Source organism: Lissotriton vulgaris, chromosome 4_1, assembly GCF_964263255.1.
Source record: "Lissotriton vulgaris chromosome 4_1, aLisVul1.2, whole genome shotgun sequence".
NCBI lineage: Eukaryota > Metazoa > Chordata > Amphibia > Caudata > Salamandridae > Lissotriton > Lissotriton vulgaris.
The window spans coordinates 202,342,927-202,363,306 of record NC_141691.1 but is presented as its reverse complement, the minus strand read 5'-3'; the positions used below and the strand labels follow the sequence as shown (position 1 = coordinate 202,363,306).

Here is a 20,380-nt window from a genome sequence, read left to right as displayed (position 1 = left end):
CAGAAACTTCTGGAAGAAGGACAACGTTCCTCTTCAGAGATGATTGACTGCGCGATGGACATCGCCACCATATCTTTCCGTGCTCTAGGCAGTGCAGCGGTTCTTCGACGACAAGGGTGGCTGCGCGCTACATACTTCCGGCCAGAGGTCCAGAATAGGATTTTGGACTTGCCCTTTGACGGGGACATGTTGTTTGGGAAACATGTCGATGACACCCTACAGGGTATAAAGAAGGACACAGAGACAGCAAGGGCTCTGGGAAACCTGCAATATAGGAAGACACCGTTCCGTGGAGCACGAGGAAGAGGCTTCACTTCACCTAGAGGAGGTTATCAGCAACAGCGATATTCACAGCGGTCGCAGTCGTACAGGCCTCAGTACGGCAATCAATACTATCAGCGGCAGTCGCAATCCCAGTCTTTCTCTCGCCAAAACGCTCGTGGACGACAGGGGCGTCAGGGCAAGGACGCTGGCAAGCGTCAATAGCGGCCTCCTGACTCTGCCAACTGTTCCTCCGCTTCTGGGATCTCCAGTGGGCGGCAGGATATCACAACATCTGAGCAGCTGGGAAGAGATTACATCGAATCAGTGGGTATTAAACATCATCCGAAATGGGCATACTCTAGAATTCCAGGAATTTCCACCTACAAGAGCTCCCCACGCCACTACTTCGAAACATCTGAACCTTCTTCAAGAGGAAGCTCAACAAATGCTTCAAAAAGGGGCGATCCAACGTGTTCCCCTATCACAAAGGGGAGAAGGGTTCTATTCAAGATTTTTTCTGATCCGCAAAGCAAAAGTGGCGTCCTATCCTGGACTTGAGGGAGCTCAACACCTATCTCACGAAACTGTCGTTTCGGATGATTTCACTCCAGGACATATTGCGCCTCTTGAACCCAGGCGACTACATGGCAACATTAGACCTGGAAGATGCCTATTTTCATATCCCGATCCATCCAGCTCACAGACGTTTCCTTCGCTTTACAGTAGGCAAGAGTCACTTCCAGTTCATGGTGCTCCCATTTGGATTAAAGTCCGCTCCTCGGATATTCACAAAGGTGCTGGCACCGGTAGCAGCATTTCTGAGGAGACAGTCGCTGGAAGTATTCCCGTACTTAGACGACTGGCTGCTGAAGGCCCCAAGCTTACAAGAGGCATCGAAGGCAGTGAGCACATGCCTGAACCTCTTTATTCATCTGGGTTTACAACTCAACAAGGAAAAATCAGTTCTTCAGCCGGCAGGTACGGTGAAGTTCTTGGGAGCGATACTAGATACTCAGGTGTGCAAAGCCTTCCCATCGGAGGAGAGACAGATGAAACTCAGATCGTCAGCCACTCGTTTGCAAAAGAGAAATTGGATGACAGTCAGGATGTACAAATCTCTTCTAGGGTCGATTTCATCCTGTATTCAATTGATTCCGCATTGCAGACTGCGAATGCGCCCCCTGCAGGAGGAACTGGACCTTCAGTGGAGACAAGTGGAAGGTTCGTTCGACGACAGGGTGACGATAACCCAACGGATGAAACGGTCGGTTTCATGGTGGATGAAAAGATCTCACCTCACTGTGGGACTCGGTTTCAAAGCTGCACGGGCTCCTCACGTCATTACCACGGACGCTTCTCTTCAAGGTTGGGGAGCGGTCATGCAAGACCTCCAGGTCAGTGGTCACTGGGCTCCGGAAGAACGTCGTTTACATATCAACGTTCTGGAGCTACGAGCTATTCGATTGGCAATGTTGGCTTTCCTCCCAAGGATTACAAACTCAGCAATCCTGGTGCGGACGGACAACACCACCGCAATGCATTACGTCAACAAGCAGGGAGGCACAAGATCGCCACTGCTTTCACAGGAAGCCCAAATACTGTGGGAATGGGCGATATCGCAGAACATCACACTCGTAGCAGAACACCTTCCAGGAGTATGCAACACGAAGGCGGATACGCTAAGCCGCCTGAGAGCAGTCTCGCACGAGTGGGAATTGGAGAACGCAGTGATCAAGGACATCTTCTTCCGTTGGGGGACCCCAGCGATCGACCTGTTTGCAACACCAGGGAACAAGAAATGCCGGTGTTACGCAAGCAGGGAACACCATCGAGGGTCACTGGGGAATGCCCTTTCGATGTCCTGGTCAGGCGCGTTTGTTTACGCCTTTCCGCCATTTCCCCTGATTCCTCGAGTCCTCAAGAAACTCAAGATGGACAGGTGCAGGATGATACTAATAGCGCCTGCCTGGGCTCGCCAGTTTTGGTACACGGAGTTGCTTCTTCTATCAGAGACACAACCCATTCATCTGCAACCCAAACTGACACTTCTATCAATGTACAACGGCCAGGTTCTTCACCCGAACCCGAGCTCGCTCCAGTTGACGGCTTGGCTCCTGAATACAGAGAGTTTAAAGATTTAAACATCCCAGAAGAATGCAGGACCATCTTGTCACAGGCACGAGCCCCTAGCACTAATAAGACCTATAGAGCGAAATGGAAAAGGTTCCATTTGTGGTGTCAGAGGGAAAAAGTACATCCTTTCTCGTCAGCTCCGCATCAACTCTTACCATATATTCTATCGTTGGCACAAGCAGGTCTGGCCCATGCTTCTATCAAGGTCCACTTGGCAGCTATTTCCAGGTATAGGAGAACAAGATCGGGCCCCTCTCTATTGTCAGCAAGAGTAATAAAACAATTCCTGAAAGGACTGTTTAGAGTTTTCCCGCCAGTTAGGCCCCCACCTCCGGTGTGGCACTTGAATGTGGTCCTGGCTCAGCTGATGAGACCGCCATTTGAGCCAGTACATAAAGCGGACCTGAAGTTCCTATCATGGAAAGTGGCGCTTCTTTTGGCACTCACCTCTGCAAGGAGAGTAGGAGAGCTTCAGGCTTTAACTATCAAAGAACCCTTCTTGCAGTTCAAGAATGATACAGTGATCCTACGGATGAACCCCAAGTTCATTCCGAAGGTACCGACAGACTTTCATCTTAACGAGCCAGTGGTTTTAAAATCTTTTTTTCCTCGACCTTCAACCCAGGCTGAGAGGACACTTCATTCTCTGGACGTTCAGAGATGTTTGAAATTCTATCTACAACGCACAGCTGGATTTCGAAAGACACCCCAACTGTTTGTGGCTTTCGGAGCCCCAAGGAAAGGATTTCCTTTGTCAAAACAAGGGATATCTAGATGGATAACTAGTGCGATCCGGTTCTGCCACCAGGCGGCAGGCAAACCTTTACAAGGACAGGTGAAGGCACATTCCACAAGGTCGATCTCAGCATCAACGGCGCTGTTTGCTGGAGTATCCATTAAGGACATTTGCAGAGCAGCCACCTGGAGCAGTACGCACTCCTTTACGAGACATTACTGCCTGGAGGCGGCTGCAAAGGAGGATTCGGCTGTAGGACATGCAGTCCTGAGAAATCTCTTCCAATAAGAGGTGAGCTTTCCTCTCTTCCCTCCTCCTGTTTTTTCAAACATTTCGTTTATTATGCTTTGTTACTGCTTATGGTTGTTATAATCTGTGATGTCATTAGTTTATAATGATTCTGTAACTGTGCACGAAATGTTTGAGGTATGCTAACTGCTATCTACTCTGATACAAGCAATGGGAATCTATGAAAGTTCCAATACTGGAGTAAGAAACAAGTTACTTACCTGTAACTTTAGTTCTCCAGTATTGGTAACTTTCATAGATTCCTATGCGCCCACCCGCCTCCCCTGGGAAAGCTCACTTTAGGGCTAGGTGATTATGTGGCAAAGCAACGGCTACGAAAATCTGAGGCTCTGAGCTTTCTCAGGAAGGTTCTACAGGGTGAGGCTGATCTGATTGGTTGCTAAGGGGACTTTGGGTCTTTTTACATAATGACACCAATAGGCTACAAAAGATAATGAGGCCTAGGCCTAATTTTTTACCTTTTTACACCTATTAGGGTGTATTTACCTAGGTATATATATATATATATTATTACCGAGGCTCCCATTCCGACGACGGGGAATGATACAAGCAATGGGAATCTATGAAAGTTACTAATACTGGAGAACTAAAGTTACAGGTAAGTAACTTGTTTCTAAAAGTTTAGGTATCATTTCTTTGCAGCATGATTTAGTAACGTATCGATGCATGCTAGTATTGCCCAAAAATATTCATAATGAAAAATCAGCACTCGCCATTATGACAAACATTAGCAAAAGTTGGTTTTGGTCTCAAAAAGCACACACTGCCACAGTAGTTACTGGCACTGACAAAACTACGTTGGTTGCCGATATGCACCTTGTGAAAGAGCAGAATGCTGTCTCACTCACTGTATGGCTAGACGATAAAGAGAGAATTTTAATAAACTCAAAAGGTCACGGTCAAAGCCAGACCCAATTAGGGGCCCCATTATTAAAGAAAGTCTCAAAAGTGCACCCATGGTATATGTGCTTGCATTAAGTGCAGCTATACAGCTTTCGGGAATTCCCAAGAATTTACAGAACTAGGACAATAGTACTCCTAGAAAATATTGTGAACTGCATTTTAGCTTGAGCAAGTATGCAGGTGTAGATTTGCTCATGCGTAAATCTGAGTGTTTGCAAGTTCACTTTCCATCCAACCACTTTTTTACCCAACTCTGGAAGAAGGTTTACGTCAGCCGTTGTCAGTAAATTGCCATCATTTCTCAGTATGGGAACAGATTAGAGAAGAGTTGTTCAAAAGCCTTAAAACATGCATGTTAGTAGGTTTTGCACACGCACAAGGGCATTCTAACCCTGGAACTATTGCTTACCACTACCTTAAGCCCCAGTATGTATATCTGCTGCAACGTGGCAACATAATGGGATTGCAAGTACTAAAACACTTCTATGGTATGAGCCCTGTCTTAATCAGAGAGGCTATATGAGAGCTCTCATATGAGATTGCAGCTATAATTTGTTTTCGCACCACATGGCACCAAAGGGCAAGTGGATTTTGTTACAGGACAAGTAGATTTATGAAGCAATCTGCCCCATGGACAAGTAGATATTTTATTAAATTCCACACCCCTGTAAACTGCACATACTGTCGCATAGGGGTACTAAAGAATTTACGGATCCCATTTGACGCCTATGGATAATTAAAAAGTCTCTACCAGATAAGGGACTACCGAAGGTAAATAACTAGTTTTGTTTCCCAGAGGATTGCTAGGTTGAATTGGAGGAATATTCAGATAGCGTCAGTCTGTGTACGATTCATTGCTGAAAGTTTGCTTTGTTTTTGCCCAGTAACCTATGACTTCCTTAAGTCAAGATTTTGCCCAGTAACCACTGACTGCATTAGGAGGAGAGGAAAAGATAACACACAGGCAGTGAAGAAACAAAGTCTGAAATTGGACATATAGGAGGCATTGTGGTCTGCGTCATTCATAGTCCAGATGACTAATTTGTGGTTGGTGGACAAAATTAAAATATTTTTGACAAACCTGTTTTTCTAGATCCAGACATTAGGTGGGGGGAGATTGCACCCCATGCTAAACTAGAAATCTCTGTCTCCCAAACTATTGTTAGTTGTTGAATCAGACCCTGCTTAAACTGCCGTCTACCTATCATAGAGGAGAGTTTGACTCCTCTACTTAGTGATTGTCACAAGTTTTTGAGCTCTTGGCACCCTAACTTTTCCACCCCTCACAAATAAAACAAATGTGCTATGGAATTTCGGGACCCTCGTCAGTGGACCATCTGATAACTGAGTTTATACATTTGAAAGGTTGCCTTTTTTTGTTAACCACGCGTAGAGACATTTATTGGTTTTGTGGTGAGCATTGAGTTTTAAAAATGTGAAAAAGTAACCTGTTCTTTATGGAGGCATACCCTTACCAATGTAACATTAGTGCAAGCTTAGGTTCGAGGCATATGAGCTGCAGATTACACACTGCATAGATGGCCACCTAGTGTTGGGCCCGGATGTTTGCAGTTTGTTTTGTTGTAGAAAAGTCTTTGGAAGTCACGGGATAGGTGACTCCTCCTTTGGATGATACTGCTCAGGGGCATCGGCTCCATCCCCAGATTGTTTTTTTCCACCACCAGGCTCTGATGTGTTTCCAGCGCTCCGTGTTGGAACCGATTTCCTTCGGCGCGCAATCCTCACCAACTTACAGAACTTAAGTTTCGAACGCTTTTCCAGTCGACGCTACCCTTCAACACCGAAAACTTTGATTTCGGTCGACGGCCTTCGGGCCTAACTAGGCCTTGACTCCAGCTCATGGAAAGGACGCCATTTAAAAAGTGTCCTCAATGTGGGTCGAAGGTTCCCCACACCGACCTTCATGAAGTGTGACCGTTTCTAGAGCCAGTTCCTCAAATAGTCATGACAGCGGACGCATCGCTCTCCGGCTGGAGAGCTCACCTACTGCATCACACCATGCAAAGCAGGTGGACACCGCAAAGAAGTTACTCCACATCAATCATTTGCAGTTGCTAGCTGTGTTTCTAGCTCTAAAAGCATTTCAAATGCAAGTGTCAGGAAAAGCTGTCTTAGTCCGCACAGACAATATGACAGCTATGTACTACATAAACAAGGGGGAACACACTCTCTGCAGATCTGTTAGCACATCAGATATGGAGATGGGCTATACCACTAAAGATCTTCCTCTTAGCCCAACACGTCCCAGGAGTACAAAACACTATGGCAAATCTGCTAAGCCGACAAACAGCAGATCCACGAGTGGGAACTTCATCCTCAAGTTCTTCATCCGTTCTTTCAAATGTGGGGACAACCTCAGACAGATTAGATAAGATAAGATATAAAGGCTTTTGTAACGCGCACTGTTACTAAAATAGTATCCTTGCGCGTAAGGTGAGGCAGATTCCGAGGGCAAGAAGGAGAAAACCGTTTAAGGAGTGATACTAAACATGCAATAGAAATAGTTCCAGAGCATCAGAAAACAAAGGAGTATACTCACTATATTTCCTAATACCAAAGGACGGCTTTTTAAGACCCATCCTAGACCTCAGACCTCTAAACATTTACATACAGTCGGACCATTTTCACATGGTCACACCAACGCTTCCTTCCACTTCTGGTATTAAACGACTTCCTGGTCACCCTAGAACTCAAGGACGCCTACTTCCATATTCCCATCCACACAGCGCACAGAAAATATCTCAGATTTGTGCTAGACGGGCAGCACTACCAGTTCAGATAGACCTCTTTGCCACCCACGAAAATGCAAAATGCCCAAGCTTTGCTGCCAGATACCCACACCCATTGTTCAAAGGCAATGCGATATGGATGAACTGATCAAAACTATTTGCGTACGCTTTTCCTCCTCTCCCACTACTTTCGTTAGTGGTACGCAAGCTACAACAACATTCCCTAACGCTTATTCTAGTCGCTCCAGTCGGGCCAGACAACTGTGGTACACAACTCTGTTGCAGATGTCTGTAGTACCACAACAAAAACTAAACCTATCTCCACGCCTATTAACACAGAACCATGGAGAGATCAGACACCTGGACCCAGCTCAGCTCAACATAGCGATCTGGCTCATGAGGTCATAGTTTGGTTACCTCAACCTTCCTCCAGAATATATGAACATTATCAAAGAAGCTAGACGTCCCACTACTAGAGCATGTTATGCTGCTAAGTGGAAACGCTTTGTCATATACTGCCAAAACAACCAAATAAATCCCTTAGACGTGTCTATTCAACATATCATAGAATATCTATTACACCTTTGAAAGTGTAATTTAGCCTACACGTCTATCAGACTACACCTTGCTGCCATTGCAGCATACTTACAAAATAGACAACATCTATCTCTTTTTAGAGTACCAGCTATAAAAGCTTTCATGGAAGGACTCAAAAGAATAAATCCTCCCAGAACGCCACCTGCACCAGTGTGGAACTTAAACATTGTTCTTACAAGATTAATGGGTCCTCCCTTTGAACCATTACATAAATGTGAATTGCAATTCCTAACCTGGAAAGTATCTTTCCTAGTAGAAATTACTTCTCTCAGAAGGGTTAGTGAAGTACACGCATGTACCATTCAAGAACCTCCTTTTCTGCAAATGCATCATAACAAAGTGGTTCTTGGTACTAATCCTAAATTCCTTCCTAAAGTCATTTCACCATTCCATCTAAATCAATCAGTTGAGCTGCCCGTATTTTTCTCGCAGCCTCAAACAGTCGCAGAAAGAGCTCTACACACCTTAGATGTCAAGAGCATTACTGTACTACATCGAAAGGACACAAAGTTTTCCTAAAACAAAACATCTTTTTGTGTCTTTTTCACCGCCACATAAAGGCAATCCCATATCAAAATCAGGGATAGTTAGGTGGATTGTTAAATGCATACAAATGTTACCAGAAAGCCAAACTTACGTTAACAATTCCTCCAAAAGCCCATTCAACAAGGAAGATAGGGGCTTCAATGGCATTCTTGGGGAACATTCCCCTAGATGATATATACAGAGCAGCTACATGGCTTACACCGCACACATTCACAAAGCATTACTGTGTAGATGTGCAAACTAAACAAGAAGCCACTGTGGGCCAGGCTGTACTAAAAACGCTGTTTCAAACCACTGCAACAGATACGGGTAGTCGCCGCTAGGTGTGGGTACTGTTCTGCAATCTATGCATAGTGTCATCTGCAGCTCATATGCTTTGAACGGAAAATGCTACTTACCAGTATGCCTCTGTTCTTGGCATGTAGAGCTGCAGAGTTACACACGCCCACCCGCCTCCCCGGCTACCTTTATCTGTTCCAGTATTATCTTAATTAGATACAAATTACATGGACATCACTACCTCTTGTACAGCTCCATCACTTCCCTAATGGCGAAAAACAATCTGGGGATGGAGCCGATGCCCATGCGCAGTATCATCCAAAGGAGGAGTATCCTATCCCGTGACTTCCAAAGACTTTTCTACAACAAAACAAACTGCAAACATCCTAGGTGGCCATCTTTGCATAGTGTGTAACTCTGCAGCTCTACATGCCAAGAACAGATGCATACTGGTAAGTAGCATTTTCCTTATCCACCATGTGTGCTCTCTGAATGCAAAAGCATCTGGCTGACCTCTCTACAGCATGGAATGACTTTGAGTCTCCAACTGCTTAATTGACTCTGCAGTAAATAGAATTGCTTTTTCCCATTGAGCACCATTATATTCTTTATTTTTTCGATGTGTAAAGTTTTTCTGGAATGGTTTTAGCCAAATTTATTAAACCATTGCTGTGCTTAAGACCTACAAGGTTGCACCCTTTGTTAAATGTAGTTATTGGACCTTGATATTTAAAAATATTATGTGATCCTATATGTGTGCCAAATATAGAATGGTTTCATGAAAAAAACAAGTGTTTTCTTCTGGTTTCAGTATATGAAGATGCCTGATATTTGTGATGGGGCTGGACATAAATCTGTTTGCATCCAAGTATATTGTTGCTGTTTTTATTTTTAGTCGGGAGATGGCTAGTTCTGGTTTGTGATGGGACAACTAGGTGATGAACTGTGCTGTTTGTTTCTTTAAATATTGCATTTTTTTCTGAATTTATTATATTCTGTCTTTTCTTGTAGTCGGTGGTGGATGATTGGATAGAGTCATACAAACATGAGAGAGATGTAGCACTTTTGGATCTCATAAACTTCTTCATTCAGTGTTCCGGATGTAAAGGTGAGATGTAAACTTTATTTGAAAAATCCAGGTTAACAAAACATTAGGTGATTGGTTTGTTGTCTAAAACAACAATAGCAGTGATCATATTGACGAACAAGAAAGTAATAGTTTGCTTAAACTTCATTATAAAACTTGGCAAGTAAATGTGTGTACCAATTAGTGCACATTACTCTGGGTCCTTGTAAGTGGCCATTACTTATGACTCTGGGTTTGCACTAAGCATGGTTAATGAAGAAATATAATAAACATATGTGCTTCGATTTTAAGATGGTGTCCTTCCCAAAGAATTTTGAATTGTAACTTTTAGTGGTGACCAGGTATACCCCTTTGAGTGGTAGACGGACCAAATTCCACATATATACTGTGCTTTCCAGCACTAAATCTTTTATAGAATGATATCCTTGAATTATTCCACATCTTTATGCTGGGAAAGCCTTTTAGAAGATATTCTATCAGCATTATCTGAATGCAGAGAATTAGCTCAGTTCTTTGGTTAGTTTTTTGATCTCATTGTTTATGTAGGAGGGCCGCTTATGATTTTTCATGGCTTTAAGCTCTGATTACCCTATAAACCACAATCACTCCTATTCTGTCTCCCTTCCAATAGAAGGGAAATCATTTGAGCTGCACTTGTCCTACATCTTCTCTGATTTTTTAACTTGCTTAGATGCGTATAACTGCACTATAACTCCATCTAGACTTATTTCAAGAAAGTACTTTTTAATACTTGTGTTGTAGATACACATGCTTTACATACTCCTGCCATCTTGTATTGGGTCCGAATATTTGCACGTTGTTTTTCTTTGAAGAAGTCTTTCCTTGTCCCGAGGTAAGGCGGCGACTCCTTACGCTGATAGTGCGTATGGTCATCAACTCCATTGTTAGATTTTTTTTCCGCAGTCTGGTTTGGATGTGTATTGCTGCTCTCCCGTTCTTCGGGTTCCCCTTGAAGCTCAATGCTTTCTACCCTAGAAGGTATTATTTCTCCAGTATTAGTGTCTTTCATAGATTCACATGCTTGAATATTCCCCGTTGTTGAAGTGGGAGTCCCACAGTAAATAAAATAGCAATAAAAAGAATACCAATAAAGTATGTATATATAACATATAACCTAATTAGCAACACCAAAAATACTTATAAGTTCCTGGTTAGCATAACCACATAGAAATACATGGAGAAAAGAATAAACCTGTATAACCTATCCATGTCATTATGTTAGTCCAAACTACGGCCAATCAGGCGCAATCACCCCTCCAGAACCTTCTTCTCAGAGGCTCAGGCCCTCAGATTTTCTACCGCACGTTGTGTGAAGGGAGCCTACCAGACAAGGGCTCGGCTCTTCCTGACGCAGAAAGCCCGACGTCAGGTACTTCTAAAGCCGCTTCTAAGCGTAGCAGTGTGCAATATCTGCCTTCCCACTTCTTGAAGAAAAAGAAACTTTCTCTCATGAAGGCTCCTGTGGTGTCTCTACCTCCTCCTGCTACGCCTACCCCCGAGATCTGACTCTCAGGCGTCTTCGGCTTCTTCAAAGACTGTTTCTGTCAAAAAACGCGCAAAATCGTCGACTGGAGCGTCGATCATCCCGACGACAAGATCTGCCGTCTCCGGCTCGTCGACTACAACAGTAACAACGACTTCTGCTTCTAGCTCGTCGACGTCGGCTGCGTCGACGTCTGCATCGACTAAGGTATGCCTCAGTTTTAAAACTCTCGTTGAAGATTCCTCTCGCCTCGACGTTAAAGAAGAGTCCATCGCCGTCGTCAGGATCTTCGTCGACAAAGGTTGTGAAGAGTGCCTCCTCGTCGACGGCGGCTCAGTCGACGTCTGTACTCTCGTCGTTGACGACTTCGACGACCCAGTCGACGGTGGTGCCATCGTGCTTCGCATCTCTGCCATTGGTGCCACTTTCTTCATCTGGGTCTGATTCTTCCATTGTTGACCCTCTGCATCAACGTCGCCAGGTGTCCAAAGAAATAGGACTAACTGGGTGAAATGCCGCGTTTGTCATTTGTATGGCATTGTATATTCTATTGATGCCAAACGAACTCTTAATGTAACAAACGAATATTCCAAAACCAAGAAACTGGCTGAAAAGAACAGTGATAAATAGAAGAAAAAATAAACCAGCATTGCAGAAAAAGTTTTTTGTGAAAGTGAAACGAGGATGTGAATTCAAGACTTTACGAGCCACAGTGAGATGTGCCCAAATACATTGAGAAAGAATAGAAATACAGAAAAATGTATAAAACATTGAGAAGAAAGGACTGTTAAGTCATGGCAAATAACTATTCAATGTATTGCCTAAAGAACATGTACAAAACTGGTATATTACAGAACAAAGAACAACGCTCTGCTTAATGAAGACAAAAGATAGAACAAAAACCAATCTCATGAATATTACTCGAGTTCATTGATTCATGTTTTTTTCCTACAGTGGCCCCTGAAGAAGGGATTTTTTGACAATCCCGAAATGCATTGGGCATGGTTGAAATTTTGTCTTCTCAAATATTGTTTTATTTCTATGTATTTCCATGTATTTCTCAATCATTTAATTTCTCATGTTATCAGTTTGATTTACACTAATGTGTTAAAAATTCATTAAAAAAAATTAATTTTGAGTGTACAGAACACTGAGTGTGATCTCAATAAGTAAAATACTAGCCATTCAAGGAATATCTGAAATGTTTTGAGTACTTTTTGTTTGACGTTTAAATCAAAACGGTAATTTGTATATACTTACATTTTTGCTGTGGGCCCTGCATACTGGAGATTGTTCACCAGATTGTCATAATCTCAGGCTGGCTGCCTTACCACTGGGCTGCACGCATCTTTGACAAGCATTATAACAGACATATTGTTTATTTAAGTAAGGGAGTGCTACGACTGACCAATTATTTTAGACTGGGATGATTACCAGATCCAAACACTGTCTCTGCCTCCGGCGACTCCAGGAGATTCCCCTCCTGTTGACATCGCAAGTTTCCACCAGCTGATGGATAGAGCGGTGCTCCGCTTTAAAGTTCCTATGGTCCAAAAGGACGAAGACTGTTTTCGTTTAGACTTTAAAAGTCAACCTTTCAAGCAGGTCCGGACAGTCCTCATCATTGATTTTATTTGGAACGAGGTTGTCAAGTTGATGCAAATGCCTAATTCCATCCCGGCACTGTTACCTTGTTTGGAGAAAAAGTATAAGGCACCCCATGGTTCTCCAGCTTTTCTGGTTGCGCAGCCTAAACCATATTCTGTGGTCGCTCAGGCTGCCCAGCGCCGTTCCAGAAACCGCTCTTCTCCAATTAAGTCTCCTCCTGATCGCGAAGGTCAACGCCTTGATGCCATTGGGCCAACATTTTCTACTATGGCTTCCACTACTGTGAGGGCTGCAAATTCTCTAGCCATACTAGGACGCTACGACCGCCAGATGTGGTCTCACATGTCTGCCTTTGTTGCTCTCATTCCTGAATCCTCCAGAGCAGAGGCTCTAAAAATTCTTCAAGAGGGAGAGAGAGCGTCAGAAGAGATCATTGACTGCTCGGTGGGTATCGCCTGCACTGGCTTCCGTCAGCTGGCAGGGGCAGCTGTTCTGCGACGTCAGGGCTGGCTTCGTTCCACCTCTTTTCGCCACGAGGTTCAGACAAAAATCCTGCATATGCCGTATGATGGCGAGTCGCTCTTCGGTCAGCACGTCGATGAAGCATTGCAGACAATAAAAAAGGATACAGAAACAGCTCGTTCCTTAGGCACTTTACTGTTCCGCAAACAGCCTTTTCGTGGTGCGTGCAGACACGGCACCGCCTCTTCCTCTTTTGCAGCGGATGAATCCCCCCCCTGGTCCTAGGCATCGGTCCGCATTGAACGTCCTCCAGCCGGGAGCGAGAGAATCCATCTGCGGGGTCGTCTTGCCCGACTAAGATGGCCAGGCTCACTTGCGCCAAAGACCTTCGTCCCCGCAGCAGCAACCCTCCGGCAGTGAGTTGTCCCTACCACTTACCGGAGTGGTATAAGGCGATGAGGCTTCCGGAGGCGGCTCCACCGGGCGTCAGAATTCGGGACAGCGGGAGCAGTGCCGATCCGCGATCTGAAGAACGGGATGGCAGCGGAAGCTTAGGGGCGCCTGATCACGACGGTCAATACGGTGAGTAACCAGACTGTCCACGACAGGCCGAGGGCCCCGCGCCGGTCCCGAGGCTCCCCACCGCCAGGGCTGCCTGTCCCTAAGATGGCCGCCCGCCTCACAAAGCGTAAGTTCTTTCATAGAAACAAGTGACCCCAGAGGAAAATAAAGGCCCCCGCAATGCCAGCTTGTCAACGCAGCCAGGGGAACAAAGCAGCGATCCACAAGGACGCCTCACCCAATCCTCCGCGCAAGCACCATCCATTTTGTACAGGCTGAGGGCCGCCTGGCCCTAATATGGCCGCCACTCGGGACACCAAATGGAAAAGGAAACCGGACTCGATTCAAGTCTACCTATCCTCTAACCGCAACAAATCATTTTCTTCTTGAAAAGGGGCAGAGAACAACAGCGTCCACCACCTTATTAACTTAATGAATAAATTAAATTAACAAACTAATTTCCCCTAGCTAAGGGACATTGAAACCACTAAATAACAGCGTCTATCAATTCAATTATACCACTAAATAACAGCGTCTATCAATTCAATTATGCTGTAGATCACCCACCTTTGGGTATCTACAAACCTGCAAAGACAAATAGGGAGTTTCCTTTCTCCAAATACTCCATCTGGGACCCCATTGCGCTAGCACGACGCCACGACCTACGGAGACAAACGTAGATCTTCAGGGACAACATCCCCTGCTCCCCACACCAGTTCCAGGTGTGGTATTGTATTGTGGACCCCAGGCTGAACTCCCTCTCTTCCGATTCCACAACAAAATCCTCCCCACTGTTAACGCCGCTCTCAGTCACCTAGCGGCCACACCCCCCTTAGCTCTACCACGATGCCTCCGCCCTTGCGCCTAGACATGCACCCAGGCCCGTCACCTAACCACTTATCTCATCTTGGACGGAATACCTACGCCATTACCTTCCCACACAGCCTCTCCTTCAAAGCCAAAAAACGCTTCAAACAGAATTTAATTAGACAACACCCCGAAACCCTAATCGTGGACACCTACCACTGCTCAACGAGAGGGCTGAGAAAAACGGACTTCATCTTCCATACCTCCTGACCAAACGTTTGGGTCACCACCTTTAATTCACTCCTCCCTGTCTTCAAAACCACATTATCAGAACACAACCGGAAACTAACTATCTCCCCCCTGAACCACCAGTCCCTGACCGGAGACATCTCCATCACCATCTTCATGAATGGCACCATTCTAATCCAGGCGAAAGACGACAACCTAGAATTCTTCGACTCCCTCTTCCACACTCTTAAGACAGCCACGGCCCACTACCCTTTACAGCTGCGCCCCACCACCCCCTTTGACCCTCGCCAAACATCTAACCCGCAGAGCATGCTCCATTCACCCCAACAATCCCCGCCCCTCTCAGCCCCACCCCCCTCTCTCCTACATCCCCAAACCTCCTCTCCCTTCTCCTAAACTTCCAGAACTCCCCCACCCCCCATACCCACCCGACTTCCTTCCCCCTCCCCAAGTCTACCACACCCCCACAGGTTCTCAGTGTGAGAAGGTGGCCTGATATGCAGTGCTCACTATTCTAGTGAACACTATGTATCAGTCCAGCAACCCTTATTGATGATTGGTTGTAAGTCAACCTTATAGACCAGCTATCCTAGTAGCGTGGATACGAGCAGTCTAAGGCTAAAGACTCGAGAGGGCGTGTTAAGCCAGCTGTTTACCACACATATACCCCTTGAATACCAAGTGAAAGGACACCACACAAGTGTTATGAAAATAAACAGTTATTTATTTAAAGATCACAACAGCCCTGTACTCTTTATGAGGACAGGGTACTAAGCACAAACCAAAACTCTTACAAAAATACTTAAGTTAGCACAGTATATACAAATGCCCGAGGGGCACGGAAAACCATATACTCTGAAAGTGGAATGCGAAATTCCTAGCAGGTAAGTACAGTACTAATAGCTTTTGGAATCGCTAGGACTTGACTAGGGAATCGTCAGATTACTTCTAGGAGGCCTAGGGGACTCGGGTGCAGTGTGTGCACTCTCACGCGAGATGCGGACAAAAGTCTATGGTAGCTAGGAATTAGAAAGTTAGTGTTCTCGGGCGAACCCGACCTGGTGGGGAGAAAACGAAAGTAGATTCTGACCCTTGGATAGTGAGGCTATGCTGGGGCACCGAAATGCCGAAGTTACCTAGCCCAGGGGCTGCAGCTGCATAGGTCTGAAAAGACGTCGGGAATCCTCGTAGACGGACCAGGAGCCGGAAGAAAAGATGCTGGCCGGTGACCAGTGAAGAAAGTTCAGTTGGATCCAAGCCTGGATCTCGAAGATAGATGACACCTGAAAGCAGAGGGGACCAAGTTCGAGACTACTAGCCAGTAGTCAGTGGGCACCAGGAGGGCACCGGATGGTAGCCACCTCGACTAGGTGAGTGGGTGACGCTTGACTCGAAGATCTCACGGACCAGGAGGCGTTGTCGGCGACCAGGATGGAGGATCGAGCTGTCCCACGAAGATGGAAGCTGTCGGCGTCGCTGGACCCAGGATTGGGCAACAAAGCCTTGGCAAATTCAAGCCCACGCGGTGGACCTAAAATGGCGTCTGGAGTGGACCAGGAGGGTCCGGGGTGCCTCTCTTGAACAAGGAAGCAAGGGCCAGCCTGGAGCAACCAGACCAGCAGTCGTGAAGTCGTTGGGCGTCGTTCAGAAGGCCACAAGCCAGCCGGCTAGTAGCCAAACAACGCGGTGCACAGCAAACAGCAGAAGGGCCCCACGCCGATCGTGGAGATGCAGGGGGGCTGATCTTGGGTGCTGGAGCTGCGCAGGGTCGGGGCTTCTCGGACCCCAAAGCACTCACCAGTGGAGGACACGGTGGGCTTGCAGTAAAGATGTCGTGCAGTCTTGGCGATCGTCGGTCCCTTGAGGTCTCGTCGCACTCACGGTTCTCAGCTTGGCTGTAGAGGTGAGTAGAGGTCAGAGGTGCCAGGGAAGCCGGGTCTCGTCGAGCTGGGTCGTCGGATTCGTGATGAAGGACTTGCAGCAGACCGCAGTGTTCTTTAGGATGGTGCCCGCTTGATGCAGGGTGACTACTCCTTAGCCACAAGGGAGAATCTTGAAGAAGAAATCGTGAAGTCCTTTCGAAGAAAGTGGTATCTTGATTCCAAAGATGATCTAATTTTAACAGGGGGCCCGCTCCCATCTTTATACTAAAAAAGGGGGCTGACCCGGTGACTAGGTCCTGCCTATGGGTGGGACTAGGTGGGGGGTGGTTACACCCCTCAGCCATGCCGGACTTCCCCAGGCCAGGGGCTGGTGTGCCCCTGGAACTGGTTCAGACCGGCCTATGCGTAGTGAGCACCGGGGTGCCACTCAGCAGTCACCTTCCTGTAAAGCCCTGCCTACCCAGGATACACAAAACCATGTCTGGGACGGTGCTAGCACCGCCCCTGACAGGAAACCCTTTGTCCAGGCTCCCCTCGCTGGAAGGACTTCCAGCTGCAGGGGGTCAGACTTGTGTCTGTGGTGGCAGCATCCATTTTGTGGAGCTGAGGCTTCAGTTAACTTTAACCGGGGTTCACAGTTACATACATGTCGTGTCCCTCTAGAAGGGTGGAATGCTAACCCCGTCGCCAGAATTGGCGAGGGGTTAGTATTCCAATTCGTATGACACCTTACTCGACATGCTTTGATAAAGCAATACCAAAGATAGCATTTAACCGCGAGGATTATAATGCACTTAAGAGTATATGGTATGCGATATCATGGAACAGCTATTAGGACTTGATTCCGCAAGCTGCAGACAGGCTCAGCTCATGCCAGAGCACCATCTCACACGATTCCAAGCACTCTGCCTTCAGGATTGTCAAGGCCTGCCATAGGAGTGACTGATAGGAATCTGTGTGTCCATTTTAGGGTTAGGTATAGGTATACTACACCTACAGCAAAGGGTGATTACACGACTTTGCCCCAGCTGTCATGCAGCCAGTTGTGTCAAATTTAGGAGGCCAGCCAGGGGTGGCATAATACATGCTGCAGCCCCTGGCAGCCCTGGGTACACCCATGCCCTGAGTTACAGGGTCTGATAGGGTGGCCCAGTACCAATTGGAAATGTACCTAGGGTACATGGAATCCATTTTAAAGAGAGAGCAGTAGGCCTGGGGTCCTGATTGGCAGGGTCCCAGGTCGACTATGTCCAAAACCAGCTAAAACACAGGGCAAAAAGTTGGGGGCAACCATAGTCAGGATGTACCTTCCTACACAACCCCCCCCCAAACGAAAGGAGATAAGGCTATCCTTGTCCAGGTAAGCCTCTATTACCTAAGTGGCCATATAAGGAAGGACCAGCTCTGGCTTGGTTTCCCCCTGTGTCATGGTCCACTAGGCAACCCCTCACCCTAAGGGTATCTGAGGGTCTCCACCATAGGGAATCTCTGTCTCTGGTGTGTTTTGAGAAAGTAGAAGGCTGATGCTGGGATGGAGTACTGAAGTGAGGCTCCTCTACCTTTGGGCTCAACTTCCTCCAATCACCATCCATCCTATGTGCCTTTCTTTCTTTAGCTGAGATGCACTGAGCTCTCAGGGTCAGCCTCTGGCTACCTAAAGCTGGAGGCTGAGTCCCTCTGTTTGGCTTACTGGAGGGACAGGTCAGGTCTGGGGTTTTTAGGCCCCATGTTTGGCTGTGCCCAACAGTGTCCAGCTGTGGGAGGTCCCTACCTACTTTTAAGGGGGATCCCTCAGGAGTCTGACTTATTTTCACTTGGCTAGGTTTACCAGCTTCAGTGACCCTAATCTGTTGATTAGGGGGTTCTTTTGGACAGGGGGCCCTTTGGGGTCCACCACTGGCCTCCCTGACCTCTTCAGCCCTGGGCTGACTAAGGCAGGGTAGAGAGGTGCAGTTTACCTGCTCCAGACTGGGTCCCACCTGGGAAGGGTCCACTACCATCAGGGGCTCTGCCAGGCTAGGCCTGACTACCTCTGGGGCAGTTCCTTCAACAGGGGTAGAGTCAGTTCCCTGAGGAGGCTGGCTCTCACCTAGTGTCTGGGAGGGGGAAGACTCTTCTTCCTCCTCAATGCTCTCTGTTTGAGTGGAGTGATCCATTGTTTCTGGCTTCACAACCTCACTATCTGTCTGAGTAGAGGCTGAGACCATTTCAACCTTGCCCACCTTGTCAGGAGGGCACTCAGTCTGTGTTTGGGCTGTGACTGTCACAGCCCTCCTATCCTGCTCTGGAAAGTCTGTCTGAGCCTGGGCAGGGGCTACCACTGCCCTTCCAACCTTTTCAGGGAGGAATGGTGCTTGGACTGGGGCTGTAGCTATTACTGCCCCACTAACCTGTCTGGATAGGCCTATCATTCTGGAATGAGTTTCTTGTTCCACCTCAGCCCATGCTGAGAGTTCTAGGTCATTCCCCAGTAAGCAATCTACAGGTAGGTTATCTGTCACTGCCACTCTCATGGGCCCTGTGACATTACCCCAGCTGAGCTTGACTACTGCCATGGGATGCCTTCTCTTCATTCCATGAATGTCTGTCACCTGATAAGTAAAACCAGGGGTCAGTTGAGCAGAGGGGACCAGATGGTCACTCACCATGGTGAGGCTGGCCCCTGTGTCTCTGAATGCCTCAACTTTCTGACCATTCACTAAAACTTCTTGTCTATACTTGCCCAAAATGTGGGGTCCAGTAGTGAAGTTGGCAAACCCCATGCCAGTCTCACAGACAAGAGTGTGGTCAGGGAACCTGGCTAAGCCATAGTCCTCCTGTTGGCCCAGAGTAATGCCCACCACATTCTTGGGGGCACTCCCACCACCTGGGGGATTACCACTAGTGGTAACAGGAGGTTTAGGAGTATTACCTGGGGGTGTATTTCCCTTATTACCATTTTTAGGGCAACTGGCATCACTTTTATAATGACCCACCTGTTTACAGGTATGGCAATAAGGTTTCTTCTGTTCTGAAGGAGTGTTCTGGGACCCACCACCCTTGTTGGAATTTTGGGGCCCTTGGGAAGTCTTCTCTGTGGATTTATCCCCACCCTTCTCTTGAGGCTTGGTTGATTCCTTTTTCTGGTCACCACCCTGGTTTTTAGGCCTAACCCTGGTTCTGACCCATTTGTCTGCCCTCTTACCCAATTCCTGTGGAGAGGTCAACTCAGAGTCTACCAGGTGCTGATGTAATAGCTGGTTCTGACAATTATTTAAGATTTGCTCCCTCATAATTAGATTATACAATCCTTTAAAATCAGTAACCTTACTACCCAGTAGCCAGCCTTCAAAAGCCTTAGTGGCACAATCAACAAAGTCAGTCCAATCTTGAGACTGAGTTTTCTGGGTGTCTCTGAACAGCATCCTGTATTGTTCAGTGGTTAAACCAAACCCATCAACCAGTACATTCTTCAAGACTTGGTAATTGTTAGCATCCTCCACCCTTGTGGTGAGGAGCTTATCTCTACCTTTACCATCAAAGGAGAGCCACAAGATAGCTGCCCACTGACTTTGGGGAACACCCTGCACAGTGCAGGCTCTCTCCAAAGCAGTAATCCATTTGTGGATGTCATCCCCTTCCCTAAAGGGGGGCACTATCTTATTCAGGTGCTTTTTATCACAACTCCTTTCCCTATTGCTAGGTTTATTGCTGCCACCAGTG

General features: G+C 46.7%; 1 protein-coding gene across 2 annotated transcripts in view; it reads left to right on the top strand.

Moving 5' to 3' along the window:
• The window catches only part of STAG2 (STAG2 cohesin complex component), a 1,316,830-nt gene that overhangs the window by 317,276 nt on the left and 979,174 nt on the right, over positions 1-20,380 (top strand). For both annotated transcript variants that reach the window (XM_086918500.1, XM_086918501.1), the window contains one exon: positions 9,529-9,625. In XM_086918500.1, coding sequence (XP_086774626.1) covers positions 9,529-9,625 — 97 coding nt within the window. The remainder of the gene's footprint in view (positions 1-9,528; positions 9,626-20,380) is intronic.